Genomic DNA, 17,941 nt, shown 5'->3' on the forward strand with positions numbered 1-17,941 from the left:
AGGACACGCCAGCATGGAATGCCAGCGGAGCTGTCAGTTCAGTTGGCTGACTGAGGCACTGCCTGACTAAACGACGAACGAGTGCCCGAGTAACTCCGCATCCCCCGTCTAGAAAACCTCGGCGCGTGTTTGTTACAAAAGAAAAGTAGGCTTTCCTTCGTTTGCAAACGGGAAAGTTCGGCCACCGAAACCCTACTATGACTGGTGCAGTGTCTTCGAGTCGAGCAACCCATTAATGTGGCTTCTGTGATAGGAATATAGCTCCAAGTCCGCACTCCTCCAGCAGCAATTTACCCGAAAAGTGAGTAAGAAAAGACAACACAATGGGCCAGTCAAAGGCCGAGAAAGGAAAAAATGACAACACATGAGTCGAGCTGATTGCGATTGGAATTGGGACTTGGTTTAGGAGTCCAAGCATGTCTGTCGGTACTGCTTTGGTAATGACAATGGACACGGATTTGGCTTGAGGAACGGGGATGGGGTCTGTACCATGCATATACTATACGAGAAGTGGTTGCTCATTCGGGGGTTGCAAATGCAAACCGCCTCCTTGACAGTCTTTGATCCACACAGAAACAAATACTGATACTATCAAAGATCCATTTGAAGACGTTCATCTTTAACAGTAATTAAAAAAAAAAGCTATCAGATTATTTTTCTAGGCAAAATGAAATGTGAGATAATATCAACAAATTGTTCGAATTTGAAAACCATTGAGAATTTTATTTCTTAACAACTAAAATTTTCTCACGGTGCAGTGAGTGAGCTTGAGTGGTGCACCTTCAGCCCACCTTGGCAGCTGTTCAAATGTAAATATTGACACAGGCTAACGCTCTAATTGCCGACTGTCTGAATGAAGAGATCCATGCAAAGTAGGAGTGACATTTAATCGGTTATAGGCTGTTGATATTTGGATATACATCAATTAAAGATGAAACCTTTTATCCTCAAGTCATTTTTGTACGTTAATTATTTAAATGTCCTTTTCCTTATTGTATCAATAATAGAAAATCAACCGTTTAATAAATACAAAAGGTAAATGAACAATTTAATTTTACAATTTTTTTTATCTTATAATGTCTATAAAATTGTATGACTTAGAAACATTGTGTTAAGAAAGAAGAAATCATATTTCCAAATCGAAATGCATATGGGAAATATCAATCAATCATAATAAACAAAAGGGAAACACGTAGACGTCACAAACTAATCCATGAATTTAAGTGTTGGTTAAAATATACATATACATACATTTGCGATCAAAATAATATTAGTTTTAATTTACCATAGTGTTTTTTTACCAGCAAAGAAAATGAAATTAAAAAGCCTTTTATATTGTTGTAGTTTTTAAAGGTGATGCAATTCTGATAATAATTTCTTAAAATACTTAGTTCAATAAACTCTAGAAAATAATTTAGTAACAATTTAAGAAAATGACTATAAGTCCTCGTTTAGATCACTTCGTGTTGGAATTAAATAATTTATAATATTGTATATATTTTTATAACTAAAAATTATACCAGTATTTAACAAATATTTTTAAAAAATATAGCGCTGCAAATGTAGATTTTTATTTATTCCTCATTTAGTTTATAGTAAAAGATTCGCGAAAATATATAAAAGTGGTTCAAAAGTAGCTTCCTTACTATTTTCGATTGCTTGCAAAGCTAGTAAGCTAATATAATATTATTGTTTTGATCGCAGCTGTACATACATACACACATATATAGTTTTATTTATTGACGATCGGAGTTGCAATCCCAAAGCTCTGCTTACAAAGCTAAGCAAAAGGTAAGGGTTTTGAGAAGCGTTCTTTATATTATATTTGTTTACCCTTGTAGAGGGTATTATAATATCAGTCAGCAGATGGCTTCACTGTTATGAAACATATACCCATAAAATCGAAGTACAAGGGTATATATTTGCTTCCTTTCTTGTTAGTTGATTATTTAGTGGTGTGATTATAACAAAACCAACAACGTTTTAGGTTCCACTCCGCACACATTTAGTTGACTTATCCTAGCCTTTTTATCGATATTAATTTCCTCTCTAACCCACAGCAAAAAGTAACTACCGACCGTTCCAGGGGCAGGATGCGCCGTTTGAATGATTGACCGTCTTCAGATTCGTCGCTTGGGTGCAGCTGCTAGAAACAAACGCGCAGGAGGCGCAGGAGGCGTAGGCGGAGGAGGAGGAGGAGGCGGCGGAGGAGGCGGATCAGGAGGCGGATCAGGAGGAGGAGGAGGCGGGGCGGTACCGGGAGCGTCAGGAGCGGCAACAGGAGCGCTAGCTAGTGCAGGATCGACCCCTGTCGTCGGAGCAAGTGGAAGCGGTGGCCACCGGGAGCACCACCATTCATCGCATCCGTACTCCACAAGCGGCATCAACACGCCGGCGACGGCCAGCACCAGTTCCTCCAGCGGCAACAGTTTGACGCCGCAGCAGCAGCAGCACCACCACCACCAGGCCCACCCGCAGCATCACTTCAACCACTTGCATCACCACCATCCGCACTCGCATCCGCACCATCCACATCCGCATCCGCATCAGCACCACCCGCACCCACATACGCATCCGCATCCACACTCCCACCTGCGCCACTCGCAGCCGGCGTCCGCCAGCCAGTTCAGCTTCAATCCCTCGCCGGGCAGCAGTCCTGGCAACGGACTGGGTCTGGGCGCTCGCCAGGATGCGGCCAGTGCGCTCAACAGTCCCACGACCATTGTGAATTCGGGCAGCGGCAGCGGCGGCGGCAGTAGCGTCGCCTTCGGGATGCAGCCGTCGCAGCAGCAGCAGCAATCTCTGGCCGGAGGCTCCTCCACCACGGCGGCCCCATCCTCGGGTGCTGGTGTTGGTGGTCACAACAATGGCGCCGGCCTGGGCACGGCCATGAGCGGAGGAGGAGGTGTCGGTGGCATCGGAGGCGTCGGTGGCGGTGGTGGTCTCAATCTCCTTGGAGGATTGGGCGGAATGGGCGGAGGAGCAGCTGCCGCCGGCATGGGCATCTGTGGCGGCATCAGCAGCACCGTGGGCAGTGCCGCCATCACCGGAGTGCCGCCCATCGGACTGGGCATCGCCACCGGGATTGGGAACAAGATCATGCTGGGACGCAAGCAGAGCCTCAAGGGCGGCGAGCCCTTCCTGGCCGACTACGGACCCGAGGAGTCGCTCAACGAGAGCGCCGACATTGAGTGGGTCAACAAACTGTGGGTGCGCCGCCTGATGCGCCTCTGTGCCCTCGTCTCGCTGACCTCCGTGTCGCTGAACACGCCCAAGACCTTCGAGCGCTACCCCTCGCTGCAGTTCATCACCTTCGCCTCGGACACGGCCGTCACGCTGCTCTTCACCGCCGAAATGATCGCCAAGATGCATATCCGTGGTGTGCTGCATGTGAGTACGGTGCACTCAGGGAAATAATTTACGATTTTGGCCGATTTCTCAATGTAATGTTAAGATTTAACGATCAGTTAAATTTTGCTGTTTCGGCAACATTTATTTTCTCAATCTAATGTCAATTAAAACTCTTTCTTGTTACCTTTTATCGGTCAGCACATAGGGACGGTTTCTCAATGTCATGTTAACTTTTAACGATCAGTTAAATTGCTGTTTCGAAAACATAAAAATTCTCAATATATCACAAAAATACCTTAAGCAAATGGCCGATTTCCCATTATCATTTTAAGATTTAACGGTCAGTTAAATTGATGTTTCGTGTGACAAACCCAATAAAGGTTGTTAAAAAATTGAAAATTATATTAAGAAAGCAAATTTGACTTTGTGTCAACCCTTACTGACAAATTACAAACTAAAATATTTACATGACATTGAGAAATCGCCCCTTGGTTCATAGACAAAAAAACAGATGGATATCAAATCGAAATTGATATTTACATTTTGTATATTATTTTAAAATGTAAATTAACAAAAATGTAGCATTGCTATAGTTTTGCTTCTGACAGACGAAAAATTTTTTGAAATAAGAAATCAGTTTTAGGTAATGAAAGGAAGAATCTTTCTAATGAAATGAAAACAAAATTCTTTAAAAATTTAAATTTATACCCATTTTATCAATAATTTTAATTTTATTTGATGTACTTTTTTTCAAAGGGTGAGGTGCCTTATCTGAAAGATCATTGGTGCCAGTTTGATGCTTCCATGGTCAGTTTCTTGTGGATCTCGATCATTTTGCAAATCTTCGAGGTGCTCGAGATAGTTCCCAAGTTTTCCTATTTGTCCATAATGAGAGCCCCTCGACCCTTGATCATGATTCGCTTCCTACGAGTCTTCCTCAAATTCAGTATGCCAAAAAGCCGGATCAACCAGATCTTCAAGTAAGTTTTAAGGGGTTTTTTTTTTTTATTAAGTATTATAATCTTATGAGTCGATTTTCTTTACAGACGTTCGAGCCAGCAAATTTACAATGTGACACTGTTCTTCCTTTTCTTCATGTCCCTGTATGGTTTACTCGGAGTTCAGTTCTTTGGCGAGCTAAAAAATCACTGTGTGATGAATAATACGGAATACGACATTCTAAAGAGACCGTAAGCAAACAAAAACCATTTTTTTTGTATAATAATAATATATATAATATTATGATTTTATAGATTCATAAAATTATAATATAAAATGCAAAGCATTTTAAATTGCATGGTTTAGTATTAAAATAATTAAATTAGTGAAGAATATATTAGATTTGTTTAAATTCATTTTATTAAAGTTAAATATGGCTTAAAATCAATTCCTAAATTAGTGAAAAAAAAATTGTTAAACATGTTAAATTATTTATACTAAAAATAACTAAAAACCGCAATGGATGAAAATCAAATTATTTAAAATGAGTTCAAAAGTTACAAAAAATTTTAAATCATTTATAAAGATGCTTAAAAGTATGCAACAATATATTGTGAGTCTAGATGTGCCATTAAGAAAGACAGTAATTTTTTCGCAGCATACTTTTAGACAGCTTTATTAGTGATTTTATAACTGTAGTCAGTATTTACTATTCCTACTAATGATCTTTTACTCGCAGGATTCTCACGATCAACTCGCTGGCTATTCCGGACACGTTCTGCTCGATGGACCCCGACTCCGGCTACCAGTGCTCCCCGGGCATGCGCTGCATGAAGATGGACTTCCTCAGCAGCTATGTGATCGGGTTCAATGGGTTCGAGGACATTGCGACGAGCATCTTCACCGTGTACCAGGCGGCCTCGCAGGAGGGCTGGGTGTTCATCATGTACCGGGCGATCGACTCGCTGCCCGCATGGCGGGCTGCCTTCTACTTCAGCACGATGATCTTCTTCCTGGCGTGGCTGGTGAAGAACGTGTTCATAGCGGTGATCACGGAGACCTTCAACGAGATCCGCGTGCAGTTCCAGCAGATGTGGGGGGCACGGGGGCACATCCAGAAGACGGCCGCCTCGCAGATCCTCAGTGGCAACGATTCCGGCTGGCGGCTGGTGACCATCGATGATAATAAGCACGGCGGTCTGGCGCCGGAGACATGCCATGCGATCCTGCGATCGCCCTACTTCCGGATGCTGGTGATGAGCGTGATCCTGGCCAATGGCATCGTGACGGCCACCATGACCTTCAAGCATGACGGACGACCGAGGGACGTGTTCTACGAGCGGTACTACTACATCGAGCTGGTCTTCACCTGCCTGCTCGACCTGGAGACGCTCTTCAAGATCTACTGCCTCGGCTGGCGGGGCTACTACAAGCACTCGATCCACAAGTTCGAGCTGCTCCTGGCGGCGGGCACCACCCTGCACATAGTGCCCATGTTCTATCCCTCGGGACTGACCTACTTCCAGGTGCTCAGGGTGGTGCGACTGATCAAGGCCTCGCCCATGCTGGAGGGCTTCGTCTACAAGATCTTTGGGCCGGGGAAGAAGCTCGGATCACTCATCATCTTCACCATGTGCCTGCTGATCATCAGCTCGAGCATCTCGATGCAGCTGTTCTGCTTCCTCTGCGACTTCACCAAGTTCGAGTCCTTCCCGGAGGCCTTTATGAGCATGTTCCAGATTCTCACCCAGGAGGCCTGGGTGGAGGTGATGGACGAGACGATGATCCGGACCAGCAAGACGCTGACCCCGCTGGTGGCGGTCTACTTCATACTCTACCATCTGTTCGTCACCCTCATCGTGCTCAGTCTGTTCGTGGCGGTGATCCTCGACAATCTGGAGCTGGACGAGGACATCAAGAAGCTGAAGCAGCTCAAGTTTCGCGAGCAGAGCGCCGAGATCAAGGAGACACTGCCCTTCCGCCTGCGCATCTTCGAGAAGTTCCCGGACTCGCCGCAGATGACCATCCTGCACCGCATCCCCAACGACTTCATGCTGCCCAAGGTGCGCGAGAGCTTCATGAAGCACTTCGTCATCGAGCTGGAGACGGAGGACTCGCTGGTCGAGAACTGCAAGCGACCCATGTCCGAGTGCTGGGAGTCGAACGTCGTCTTCCGCAAGCAGAAGCCCGTCCGCATCATGAACAAGACGGCCAAGGTGCGCGCCGCCGGCAGTAGTCTCCGCAAACTGGCCATCACGCACATCATCAAGTGAGTATGGAGTACTACCAGTGTGAATGCTTAAGCTGGTTGTAAACGGTGCAGCCATTTTTTCTTTTTTAATTTCGAAGAAAACTTAGTTAACGATGGATTAGACCATAACATTATTTACAAGGCATATAAAAATGCATAATTTAATATTAAAATATTTCAATTAATGGAAAAATGTTTGATTTAAAATAGTTATTAAAACAAAATGCATTTTGTTTAAAATAATCAAGTGAGTATAAGGTATTGCCGGTGTGTATGCCCAAGCTGGTTGTAAAACTTAGTGATTTTTTTTCTATAGCCTTCTGTTACTATCAACTATTAACTTATGCTACAGTGCGATCTAAATTTATCAGTATACACTATACTATACTATTTTCTTAACTAAGGTGTAAACGGTGCAGTGTTATTGTGTTTGATATTCTTCCAGTTTTATGTATTTTATTTATATTATTTTTATTACATTCCGTTCGGCTGCAATAAAAAACATGGTTTTGCTTATGGGGTTTTACACCAAATTAATTCAAAATCTATAGTCAATGGTTACTCCATTCAAACTAATATTAAAAACTCAAAATATATATTATTAGTTTAAATATATATATTTTATAATTTATGTTTTAGATATGTTAAATTTGAAAAATAAAAATAAGATTAGAAATCAGACTGTGTAAAAACCCGCTAAATATATCGAGTGCTAGCCGTCAAAATAAATTCTTAAGGTAAATTTTCCTTTATATACTAAAATCAAGGTTCATAGGTTTTCTGAGTGTGAGCATACAGATATGCTTAGATAAGTCTTTAATGCCTTTTATGTTACCCTTTTATGTTATGTGATTCACTTATCACTATGAAAAAAAACCAAAGTTTTATAACCGCTCAATTGGTGGCTTTACGTTTAAATAAAAATATATATATATTATTGCTAACATTTTTTTTGAGGATAGACCTTAGTAGCTAATACCCGATTTTCGATTGATTGTCCCACAGCGACAGCAACAACCAGCGGCTGATGCTGGGCGACTCCGCGATGCTGCCCGTGGTGGGGACGAAGGGCGGCGGCGGTCTGAAGTCGCAGGGCACCATCACCCACTCGAAGCCGTGGCGCGTGGACCAGAAGAAGTGAGTAGCTGGGCCCTGCCCCACCGAGGCGGCGCGACCCGTGTGATGTGTGTCCACTACCAATCCGCAGGTTCGGCTCCCGCTCCATCCGTCGCAGCGTGCGCTCCGGTTCCATCAAGCTGAAGCAGACGTACGAGCATCTGATGGAGAATGGGGACATTGCTGCGGCCCCAAGGGCCAATTCCGGACGGGCTCGTCCCCACGACCTGGACATCAAGCTGCTGCAGGCGAAGCGCCAGCAGGCGGAGATGCGGCGCAACCAGCGCGAGGAGGATCTGCGCGAGAATCACCCGTTCTTTGACACGCCGCTATTTCTGGTGCCGCGCGAGAGTCGCTTCCGCAAGATCTGCCAGAAGATCGTCCACGCGCGCTACGATGCTCGGCTGAAGGATCCGCTGACCGGCAAGGAGCGCAAGGTGCAGTACAAGAGCCTGCAGTAAGTTGACTTTCCAAATTTCGCCACCTCTAAACTAGAGAAAAAATTATTAACAAATGATACGTTAAACAATGAAAATTGGCAGATTATTGTATTGAAGTATCAGATACAATATCAAAGTGATGTTTTCTTTTTCCTAAGTTTAAATAAGATTTGAACAACGTGATTATTTTTAATTTAATTTAATTAAATTTAATTTTAATTGTATTTATGGGTACCACACAGATGGTACAATGATGAACAAATGGAATATTAAAAATATCTGACTATTGAATTCAAAATATTATATTTAATATTACAATTAAATTTTAAATCATAATATTATATAAAGTGCATATTTAATTGCATGATTTAATATTAAAAAAATTTAATTAATGTGCAAAACATAAGATTTAAAGTAGTATTTGTTTTAAGTGCGTTTTTATTTAAGCTAAATATTGTTTTAATTTAAATTACGTTTTTAGATATTATAATCAATTCCAAAAATAGTCAAATATAAAATTTGTTTTATATTTTCATATTTAAAATAACTAGAAACCGAAATGGATGAAATCAAAGCGAATACTTTTGAATTGAGTTTAACATTTTTGGATTTAATACATGTTTTACCAGTGTATGTGTAGGTGATGACTTATTCAAAAAAAAAAATTCACAAACATAATATATATATAATATTATTTAGAAATTACAAAACAAAATTCATATTCTCGAAAATATCGTTTTTACGTTTTTGCTCACGGTTCATAGGAACACAAGCAAATTTATATTTTTTTATACTAGGGTCAATTTGATAGATTCAAAAAAGGTCTATACTCTAGTTATCAAGCTATTATTCAAAAACTTTTAAAATTATCAAAGTAATATTTAAAAACATCAGTTTATCATTTTTAAGAGTATACATTTATACATATTTGAACTTTCAAGACAACATGAGGCAAGATATAGATGACATCATATACGCTTAAAATTATATGAAAATTTGTATCTCTAAAAGTATAGAAATGTCAAGTCAGTATTGGCGTTATCTTTGGGCCTTGGGTTAAGGTTTTGTTTGCAACTGGAGAAGAGCTTTACTCATTTCATTGCCATTATTTTTAATCAAAAACCTTTGAATCCCTTGCAGCAACTTCCTGGGGCTAGTCACCTACCTGGACTGGGTGATGATATTCGCCACCACGCTGTCGTGCATCTCGATGATGTTCGAGACACCCAATTACCGGGTGATGGATCATCCGACGCTGCAGATCGCCGAGTACGGGTTCGTTATTTTCATGAGCCTGGAGCTGGCGCTGAAGATTCTGGCCGACGGGCTGTTCTTCACGCCGAAGGCTTACATCAAAGATGTGGCGGCCGCCCTGGATGTGTTCATCTATGTGGTGTCCACCTCGTTCTTGTGCTGGATGCCCCTGAAAATACCAACCAACTCGGCGGCCCAGCTCCTGATGATCCTGCGCTGCGTGCGGCCGCTGCGAATCTTCACCCTGGTGCCGCACATGCGAAAGGTGGTCTACGAGCTGTGCCGCGGCTTCAAGGAGATCCTGCTCGTATCCACCCTGCTCATCCTTCTGATGTTCATTTTCGCCAGCTACGGCGTCCAGTTGTACGGCGGTCGTCTGGCCCGCTGCAATGATCCCACAATCTCTAGGCGGGCGGACTGCGTTGGCGTCTTCATGCGACGCGTCTTCGTCACCAAAATGAAGCTGACCCCGGGTCCGGATGAATCCTATCCGGCCATGCTGGTGCCACGGGTGTGGGCCAATCCGCGGCGCTTCAACTTCGACAACATCGGGGACGCCATGCTCACGCTCTTCGAGGTGCTGTCCTTCAAGGGCTGGCTGGATGTGCGCGATGTCCTGATCAAGGCCGTGGGTCCGGTGAGTTCAACAAATAGCCCCCATAAATACATATCCCAAAATAAAATATGTTTACTCTGATAAAAAAACGTTGCTGTTTTCAGCTATTTTAAATATGAAAATGTTACAAGTTTTTTGAATATTTAATTAGACTATTATGGAACAGATTTTAATATCTGGAATATATATATTTAAACCCTATTGAAGTTAAATATAATGCAATAGTCAGATGTTTGTTTTTTCTATTTAATTTTTTTTATCAGTGTAGCTTCCAGTAAAAGTGAAGGCCCAAAAATCACATTTTTTCCCTTAATTCCTTTCTAAACTATTCAAATTTTCTATATTTTGGAAGATATGAAGGAACAAGGGTACAATTATGTAGAGAACAGTACTGTTGTAAACAGTAAAACTTAAGTTTTTTATTTATTTTAAATAAAATGTGCTGCATTAATAAAGTGATCATTCACTTTGTTATACATTACACAAAATTATACAAAAGGCTGAGGCTTTTTTCTTAACTTAGCTTAGAGAAATTGTAAAAACAATTTGTCCACATTTTTTTCATCCCCCAAATGCTTTCTTTGCGTTATTTTTAAACAGTGTTTTATATTTTTATAATTATTGCAATTCATTAAAGAATATTTTGAAATAAAGTTATTGTTTTGATTTTAAACCATCGAACTAAACCATTATTTGGTTTTTTAAAGTTTTCACACTCTTGTATTTAAATAATCCAAATGGAACAAGGTTTTATTCAATATATATGAAAACAAGAGATAAAAATATTTTTTTGGGCTTTTGGTTGTTTTATTAAATAAAATATTAGTACTTATGTATGGAAAACCCTTTTAAAATATTTTTACCTGCGTATTTCGCACCGTTTTTGTGCCTTTTAGTCACTGGCTGCTAGATATGGTATTTGATATTCAAAATTAGTGGTCAATACACTTTCGTTTCAGTTTCGCCGTCTTCGAACTTCAATCTGATCGTTTTCTTCTTGCAGGTGCATGCTGTGTATATTCACATCTACATATTCTTGGGCTGCATGATCGGGCTGACGTTGTTCGTGGGCGTGGTCATTGCCAACTACTCGGAGAACAAGGGCACCGCCCTGCTGACCGTCGACCAGCGGCGCTGGTGTGACCTCAAGAAGCGACTGAAGATCGCCCAGCCGCTCCACCTCCCACCCCGACCCGATGGTCGCAAGATCCGGGCCTTCACTTACGACATCACCCAGCACATTATTTTCAAGCGGGTCATCGCTGTGGTCGTACTGATCAACAGTATGCTGCTCTCCATCACGGTTTGTACAAGGGCTATTTGAGGGTTAGTCGAAGCACGAAGTATCTGCATGCATCAATATCTATACATTCTTATTTTACTCACGGCTGCTCATAAAGCTAATTAAATTTTCTAAGGAGCAACCGTGTTTTATATGATACATAATACTGCGAGCTACTTACTGCATGAAGTTTATAGGTGAACAATGGAAAAGCATGATACTATATTTCAAATCTTTTATTTTATCAGAGGCCAAAATTTAAGTAAAAGAACTAGGTTTATTGGTTTTTTCCCTTTTGTTACTGAAATATTCCCAATTTTTTTGTTTGTAAATTGGTCGAAGTCTTGTAGTTTAACCTTCTATTTATTACCTTAGGACATTTGGCTTACATGGATTTATAAAGGATTATTTATGTAGTTAAAGAAACATGTTTATTGTTTTATTTTTGTTTCTCTGGTTAATGAATAATATATAGGAAAAAAGGTAACTTTCCCAGATAAATATTTTTCTCTTTGTTTTAAATTTGTCGCAATCCTATAGCTAAACCTATTTTTTCGACAAAGTTAGATTTATTTCTAGTTAATCCAGTCCTGACTAATCTTAAAATAACAACGTAAAAAATGACGAATAATTTATGTGCCTATATTCAGTCCTGTAATTAACAAATATCATTATGTACATGCCAAAGTGTCAATCGAGAGCATACAAGATTTAGTTGCCACTTGAAAAAATATTTATCTTATGTAAATTCTGTCATTAACCCTAAAAAGCTTTTAAGTTAATAGAGGAAGTATATAGATACCCTTAACGAAAAAAGGTAAAACGAATCAACATTTAAAAATTAGATGCACATACTTTCAAGGTAGATTTTAGATATAAGTAGGCGCCAAAAAATATGCTTTTGGCTCCTATAATAATCATCTAAGACATCGAGTCATAATAATTGCATGCCAGCACGTTCGTATATACGCAAATAAACAAAGGTGGCTATTGACCCACTATCGCTGAAAATATGGCGATTCTGCGATTTAACCGAAAACATAGCAAGATAATGAATGTATGGAGTTATGAATTGAAGCTGTAGTAATGTGACTGCATAGTCTAGAGTCTAGATTCTAGAGCTTAGAGCTTAGAGCTTAGATATTAGCTTGGAGCTCGACGAAGAGTGTGGTTTTCTATCGTCTATCGTCTATCGTCTCTTGTCTCAATTGTCTACTGCAGTGGATCAAGGGAGAGGTGCATACGGAACGCCTGGTGATCGTCAGTGCGGTATTGACCTTTGTCTTTGTGGTTGAGGTGGTGATGAAGAACATTGCCTTTACACCGCGCGGCTATTGGCAATCTAGGCGCAATCGCTATGACCTCCTCGTCACCGTTGCCGGTGTGATTTGGATCATTTTGCAGACCATTCTGCGGGTAAGTTGCTGCTAGTCATCTAGTCATCTTGTCATCTCCTTGTCTTTCCAACTCCAACTCCAATCCCAACCCCAACCCCAATGACCATTGACCTCTGACCTCTGACCTCTCAACTGTGAACTTTGAACTCTGATCTCTGGCAGAACGATCTGTCGTACTTCTTCGGCTTCATGGTCGTCATCCTGCGCTTCTTCACCATCACCGGCAAGCACACCACACTGAAGATGCTTATGTTGACCGTGGGCGTGTCTGTATGCAAGTCCTTCTTCATTATCTTTGGCATGTTTCTGCTAGTCTTCTTCTATGCGCTGGCCGGAACAATTCTCTTCGGTGAGCTGGGGTTTTAATATTCCACCTAATGTAGAATGAGCCAGTCTCCTGCCCCCCGGACAACCACCCGTCCCAACTGACTCCACTTGGATGATTCTCGTTCCAGGCACCGTTAAGTACGGCGAGGGCATCGGCCGGCGGGCCAACTTTGGGTCACCCGTCACCGGGGTGGCCATGCTCTTCCGGATCGTAACCGGCGAGGACTGGAACAAGATTATGCACGACTGCATGGTCCGGCCGCCGTACTGCACCTTGGGCAACAACTACTGGGAGACGGACTGCGGCAACTTCACCGCCAGCCTTATCTACTTCTGCACCTTCTACGTGATCATAACATACATTGTGCTCAACTTGCTTGTGGGTAGGTCTCCTTGGTCACATACGGAATGAGCAGGTTACTCGGTTGGCACATATGACCAACGCCTTAACTTATAGTTCAAATTCCGTTTTTAGCAATTTTGTTATTATTACCAAAGTTTGAACTTAAAACAAATATTCCGTAGCTAAAAATTCTTTTTCAAAAATTCGAGTTTAACTATTTATCTAGCACCTTTTTGGAATTTGCAAAATATTACTTATTTCCTTTTGAAGCCATCATATATTTTCAGCAACTTACTAGGCTGGCAAATATTAATGCATAGCTAAAAGTTGTGTTTTCGGAATTTTAAATATTAAATATATTTAAATATTACTAGTTTCCTTTTTAAGCTTTTTTATATTCAACTGGTTATTAGGCCAGCACTAATTAATTAAATTTTGGAAATATTACTGATTTTTTTTAAAGCTATAAAATTTTGAATGGGTTAATCGTCTTGCACTTATAACCGAAACTATAATTTGTAAAAAAAATTCTGAAATAAAAATAGCTGAATTTCTATTATTTAATAATTTACGCTTAAATATTTTTAAACTTACAAACGTTTCCCATTTCCTTTTTAAGCTAATATATATAAAAGGGTTACTCGGGTTGGACAAAGTTAAAGCCATACTTTTAAAACCATAGTGTTGTAGCTTAATTCGGATTAATTTTACCAAATCTTATATTTAAAACTATTATCCAGTAGCTCAAATTGACTTACAATTATTGAAATTTGAAATTATTACTCAATCCGTTTTGAGACCAATATATTTTACTAAAAATAAAATATTCATTAATAATTTTCGAGTCTTCAAAACTAAAAATAAAAGCAACATAATGGTAGTTTAAGCCTTTGCAACTTTTATTATTATTTTATAAGAGGTGTTGCTGACTATAGAAAGATTGCATACATTAGTTTTTTTAATTTCAAATTTTATTTTAAATATAAAACAAAATATTTACAAATACTTCTAACCAACTAAATTTGTTGTTTTGATAAACTTAAAGAGTCTTGAAGTAAAAGCTTTCCATTTCAAGCGATCAAGTCTAGAAAAATATAATTATTAGAATTACAAACTTAAACTTAAATAGCGGTTTCAAAAAAAATCACTTGCAGAGAAATTTCAGCAGAATAATAAGCTAAGCTCGAAAATATTCCTAAATCCTTAATGAATGCAAGTTAAATTTGATTTTTTTTCATTCTGCAGCTATTATCATGGAGAACTTTTCCCTCTTCTACTCCAACGAAGAGGATGCACTGCTTTCGTATGCGGACATACGTAACTTCCAGAACACCTGGAACATTGTGGACATCCATCAGCGTGGAGTGATCCCCGTGCGCCGGGTGAAGTTTATTCTGCGCCTGCTGAAAGGACGCCTCGAGTGCGATCCCCAGAAGGATCGGCTGCTGTTCAAGTACATGTGCTATGAGCTGGACAAGCTGCACAACGGCGAGGATGTGACCTTCCACGATGTCATCAAGTGGGTGATTGTGATCATTGATCACTGTGAACCGATTGATTTCACCGGAGGTTCCCTTCCTTTCCATCCCATTCCAGCATGCTAAGCTATCGCTCTGTGGACATTCGCAAGGCACTGCAGCTGGAGGAGCTCTTGGCTCGCGAGGAGTTCGAGTACCTGGTCGAGGAGGAGGTGGCCAAGATGACCATTCGCACCTGGCTGGAGGGGTGCCTAAAAAAGATCCGGGCCCAAAATGCTAGCGTAAGTTGACACATTTTGCATTCACTATATCTACAAAACTTTGTTATCAAGTATAAGAAAATAAGTATGCAATTCATTTAGATTTCTGCACTACTACAATTCATTCTGAAAACGCACTACTTTTTTAGATTAATTTAACCCATTGAAAATACATCAAAACTCATTAAATAGTTTCTTAAAAATACATTTTATAAAGCTTTCTAAAAATTACTATTTTGTTTTTAACCTATTGCAGAAACAGTTAAACTTTTTTAACAGTTTTATAAATTAAATATTAATATATATAATTCATTCCAAACATTGAACCTATAATTAAAAAAAAAAAACCTTGATAAAAGCCCCACAGACTTATTTTATGAAATTAACATATTTAGCCAAAAATTTCTTTATTATTCTAAAAAATAAAGGTAAGACCTTAAAAAGTATTTTCTTTTTGATTTAATTTCAAATATGAATATGAATACATATTTCTAAACCTTTGAAGCTAAATCATTTAATAGTAAAAAAATGAATAAACAACAATTTTACATATCTTAACGTTGTATAGAAACTATTTGATAGGTCCCTCATTTTATTTTTGCAATTTTGTTTTTTTTTTTTAAACAGTGATTGGATGGCTTGCAATTAAAAATGTCATTACTTTTTTTATATCAAAAATAATTTAACAGTGAATATTATGTATATACATTATAATATATATACATTTTAACATTTTCAAAACAGTGCAATTAAAAAAGATGCGTACAAAAAATGACTTTTTTCTACTATATTTGATTTAAATGTTAAAATATGTAGAATTATCCTACTTTACAATTTGCATTGCAGAAGCAGCAAAACTCGTTGATCGCCGGCCTGCGGGCCACCAACGAGCAGCCGGTGATGCGGCCGAATGTGCAGGAGGACAAGGCGCCATTGGGCGTGGCGGACAAGTCGGCGATCAGCACGATCAGCGGGGCGGTGGCGGGCGCCTGTCCGCCCACCAGCGACGCCTTCTCGCCGACCTTCAGCTCGACGGAGAACGAGGAGAAGGACGGCAGCAGCAGTGCCGTGGCGCCGCCCCACTCGGAGCCAGCGATCGTCGCCGGTCCGGCGGTGGCAGTCGTCGGAGGTGGAGTGGGAACTGGGCCGGCTGTGGCCACCGCCCGGCATGTGATGGCGGTGGGAAAACGGGGCTATGCCCTCAACCGATCCGACTCGACGGGCAGCTCGGCGGGACGCAAGTTCCTGGCACCCACCTCCAGCGATCCGCAGCAGCGGTCGACGTTGAGCGACAAGGAGCGGCTGCACATCAGCAGTCAGCAGCGCAAGAAGAACTCGATGACCACACTGCCACATGCGGGTCAGCTGGGTCAGTTGGCCAAGCAGAGGGGCGGCGAGGCCTCCAAGTCGGCCAGCTTCTTTGCCCAGGTGAACAGCGAGATTGGCCAGTTCCACTATCCGACAATAAACGCCGCCGCCGCCGCAGCCGCCCTGCATGGAGGCTATGGCGGAGGGCATGGTGGCCATGGCGCACACGGAGGACACGGCGGCCACGGGCACATGGGTCATTTGCATGGTGGCCACGGGGAGCACCAGCAGGGCCATCACCATGGCGGCGTTCTGGGCAGTCCATCGGCCATGATGAGCCAGATGATCGGGGGCAGTGGCAAGCTGCTGCCATTCAACAACCAGGCCAATGCCGTCTACGAGGTACACGACTGGTGGCAGGAGCAGGTGCTCTGTCCGCAGACCAGCGATGATGAGATCTAGCAATGGGCCAGATCGCTCAGGGGAGCCAGCGGATCCAGGGGATCCAGGGGATCCAGGCCCAAGTGGAGCAGCCGGAAATATCGCAGAGGAGCCTATTAAACATCAATATCAACAACTAGTGGCCTAGAACTTTTTTGTATATGCCTAATAAGTGTAAATGTAATTGGCCTCACAATTAACGGTTAACAATTCTAACGAGTATAGCTATAGTTTAGCACTGGTAAAAATATGAAAAAAAAACACAAAAAAAAAAAAAAACAAAGAACTAGGCAAAACTAGCAACATTAGTTTTACGTTTTTGTTGTTGTTTGCGTGCTAGATGGTAAATATGATCAGTCAGTCAGTCGGTAACTTTGTTATAGCTTAAATATATATAAAAGAAATATATATTATATATATGTATATGAGTATATAGCATATGGATTGCATATGTCTTACGAATAGTGCAAATTTATAAGCGCGCTGCCTCACCAAATGGAGCATTAAAATTTCGTATGTTGCCAACAACAATTAAGTAGCTAACGAATATATAGTAATGCCCAAAACTGGAAACCAAGAACCCCTTACCAAACTTTGAACTAGCCAACTTTATACCAAATAATAGATGTATAAATAAAACACAAAAGACACAAGACAGAGAGACACGAAAACATGAGCATACACCAAAAAGAAAGAGATGCCTATTAAGATATTTTGAGATTAGCCAAATAACTCAGCACAAATTAATATTAAAGTTATTACTACGAGCATAGCCAAAAAGCCCCATTCAATGCGACCTCCCCCTTCCGAAGCGAAGCGTAATAAAAATCGTTGAAATTGCAGAACGTTTTAAAAAAATTCTCTTGGCTGGTTAATGAATGAATGGTTTGGCACTGGGGGAACGGGCGCACGTTCCGGCTCCGAACTGCGTCGCTCAGTTCCGATAATCTGCGGCTTATGCAAGCCCACGGGCAGCCCTACGGTGCAGGTGCGTGCCCCAGGTGGGCTAGGGCATCCGCTCCCGTACCGGACCGACCGAGCTTTTGGTCGCTGTCCGGAATTCAAATTCTTTCACAGACTGCGGAACGGAATCCGCCCCCGCGAGCACTGCTTAAATATGCCCTTGAGAGGGCTGGAA

At 41.2% G+C, this 17,941-nt stretch overlaps 1 protein-coding gene across 4 annotated transcripts; it reads left to right on the top strand.

Moving 5' to 3' along the window:
- Positions 1 to 36: 36 nt before the first annotated feature.
- LOC128264748 (sodium leak channel NALCN) lies at positions 37 to 17,845 on the top strand. 4 transcript variants are annotated; one of them, XM_053000404.1, is made up of 15 exons: positions 38 to 301; positions 2,061 to 3,390; positions 4,108 to 4,331; positions 4,398 to 4,541; positions 5,030 to 6,559; positions 7,547 to 7,678; positions 7,749 to 8,114; positions 9,238 to 9,988; positions 10,971 to 11,270; positions 12,471 to 12,665; positions 12,809 to 12,995; positions 13,102 to 13,356; positions 14,562 to 14,835; positions 14,913 to 15,075; positions 15,901 to 17,845. In XM_053000404.1, exons 2-15 carry the CDS (start codon positions 2,107 to 2,109, stop codon positions 16,822 to 16,824), a joined length of 6,729 nt encoding a protein of 2,242 aa, XP_052856364.1. In that variant the 5' UTR covers positions 38 to 301; positions 2,061 to 2,106; the 3' UTR covers positions 16,825 to 17,845. The 4 variants fall into 4 exon arrangements, with proteins under 4 accessions (XP_052856367.1, XP_052856364.1, XP_052856365.1 ...); XM_053000405.1 differs by having other exon boundaries at positions 7,776 to 8,114; XM_053000406.1 differs by lacking the exon at positions 38 to 301 and having other exon boundaries at positions 3,320 to 3,394; positions 4,114 to 4,331; positions 15,901 to 17,842.
- The last annotated feature ends 96 nt before the right edge of the window (positions 17,846 to 17,941 follow it).

The sequence above is a fragment of the Drosophila gunungcola genome, unplaced genomic scaffold (assembly GCF_025200985.1).
Source record: "Drosophila gunungcola strain Sukarami unplaced genomic scaffold, Dgunungcola_SK_2 000078F, whole genome shotgun sequence".
In the NCBI taxonomy this organism is placed as follows: Eukaryota; Metazoa; Arthropoda; class Insecta; order Diptera; family Drosophilidae; genus Drosophila; species Drosophila gunungcola.

Excerpts from the sequence above, each read along its gene's own strand:
- LOC128264748 (XM_053000404.1), top strand. The coding sequence starts at position 2,107 with ATGATTGACCGTCTTCAGATTCGTCGCTTGGGTGCAGCTGCTAGAAAC. Across the intron at positions 4,332-4,397 it reads CGGATCAACCAGATCTTCAA|ACGTTCGAGCCAGCAAATTT; the intron begins GTAAGTTTTAAG and ends TTTTCTTTACAG. Across the intron at positions 13,357-14,561 it reads TGTGCTCAACTTGCTTGTGG|CTATTATCATGGAGAACTTT; the intron begins GTAGGTCTCCTT and ends TTCATTCTGCAG.